This window comes from Echinops telfairi, unplaced genomic scaffold (genome assembly GCF_000313985.2).
Source record: "Echinops telfairi isolate 266 unplaced genomic scaffold, ASM31398v2 ScPeMD7_29;HRSCAF=101, whole genome shotgun sequence".
In the NCBI taxonomy this organism is placed as follows: domain Eukaryota; kingdom Metazoa; phylum Chordata; class Mammalia; order Afrosoricida; family Tenrecidae; genus Echinops; species Echinops telfairi.
The window spans coordinates 4,345,120-4,346,829 of record NW_022103926.1 but is presented as its reverse complement, the minus strand read 5'-3'; the positions used below and the strand labels follow the sequence as shown (position 1 = coordinate 4,346,829).

The following is a 1,710-nucleotide window of genomic DNA, read 5'->3' as shown; positions in this document are numbered from 1 at the left end:
GGCCCAGGTCTTTTTCCCCTTAAGGTTTCATTGTGCAGGGTCAACATTTACAGGACAAGTGGGGTCTCTCTTTAACGACTTACACACAACATCCTTGACATTGGCTGCCATCCCACAGTAGAACAGGACCCTTGCCTCCTCCCAGGCCCAGGGGGCCCCGTTTCCATTCGCCCTGTTTGTTTGCAGTCCCTTCCTGCCTTCAGAGCATCTGGCCCGAGGGATTGGCTGTTCTGAGGAGTGTGCTCCTTTCTGGTGTTGAGGGGCCACTCTGATGGCCAGTCTGCCTTTTGGCTGTAAGCTAATCCCCGGGGCTGGGTTCCGTTCCAGGTGCGAAGAGCCCGTCCAGCTTAATCTGGTGTGGCCCCGCCTCTGGGGAGGAGGCCTGGCCAGTGTGGTCAGCACCCACTGAGGGCAGTCCTGAGTTGCAGGCTTTCCCGCCCACACAGGCCATGGAGAGTGAGGTCAACGTGTGCTACAAGGAGCTGTGTGGCGCCCGTCCTGGCCACCAGCTCTTGACCAACCAGCTGCAGCGCCTGTGCGTGCTGCTGGATGTCTACCTGGAGACAGAGAGCCACGACGATAGTGTGGAGGGGCCCAAGGAGTTTCCCCAGGAGAAGATGTGCCTGCGGCTTTTCAGGTGCGGACCATCCTGGCCTCGGGCCACGCTCACACATCCATTCCCAGGGGCCTTTGTCTGTTCCCAGTAGAGATGACCATTCTACTCCCAGATTCCCTGAGCATTGCTCCCTTCTTCCTGAAACTTCCCCAGGAACCTGTTTCCTCCCAGCCTGGGTCATCCGTTCTCACACACGGGCTGGGCTCAGGGCAGCGCTTCTGGTCTCCACCTCTTGAAGGTGGGCCAGCAGGTCAGCAGCACTGGACCCTGAACCAGTGCTCTAGGGAAACCAATGGGGTGATATTTGCTTTTAGTATCCACTGTGCTTTTTCAAACTGTTCACCCCACGGATTCCCCAGGACTCGGCTGGGGCCCTTTGAGGGGGAAGGGCAGCTATAGGCAGCCAGGTGGGGCTTTGGCGAGATTGAAGGAGTTGCAGGCTCCGAAAGGCAGGGCGAGAGGCACTTCACCGCAGCTCCTCGCCTGCTTCCTCAAAGCTGAAGTGGAGGTGATGACTTGTAGCTCGTGAGGAATTTAGAAAGCATCCTCTCAAGTGCCTGCATGGTTCCTGGCACAGGTGCTCAGAAAATCCTGTTTGGTGTGTGGAGTACCAGGGATCATATCGGTGGCTCCTGTGAGTCCGTCTTTTTGGTGTTGGGTCCTTTCCTACCTAACTTCTAGACCAGATTGTCAAGAGTCCATTTCCAATGCCCAGGAGCCCCTGCTCAGATTCTCTTCTAGACCAGGGGTTGGGGGGACAGTGTTTTGTTCTAATAGGTCCCTAAGCAGGCCAGCCCCTGGTTCTCTCTCTTCCCTCCCCTTCATCATGTTCCTGTCCTAGAAGCTGTCTCCGCCTCCTCCCACCTCCGTCTAGCACAGTGGTTCTCGACCTTCCTAATGCTGCGACCCTTTAATACAGTTCCTCATGTGGTGGTGACACCCCCCCCCCATAAAATTATTTTTGTTGGTACTTAATAACTGTCACTTTGCTACTGTTACGAATTGGGTGACCTCTGTGAAAGGGTTGTTTGATTCCCCAAAGGGGTCACGACCCACCTGTTGAGAACCACTGGTCTAGCACCTCTAGCTGGCCT

The 1,710-nt window shown here is 55.9% G+C and overlaps 1 protein-coding gene across 1 annotated transcript in view; it reads left to right on the top strand.

Annotated features, from left to right (window-relative positions):
* Positions 1–1,710, top strand: part of THOC5 (THO complex 5) — a 46,338-nt gene that overhangs the window by 42,799 nt on the left and 1,829 nt on the right. The window contains 1 exon segment of the mRNA XM_045289546.1: positions 303–637. Coding sequence (XP_045145481.1) covers positions 303–637 — 335 coding nt within the window.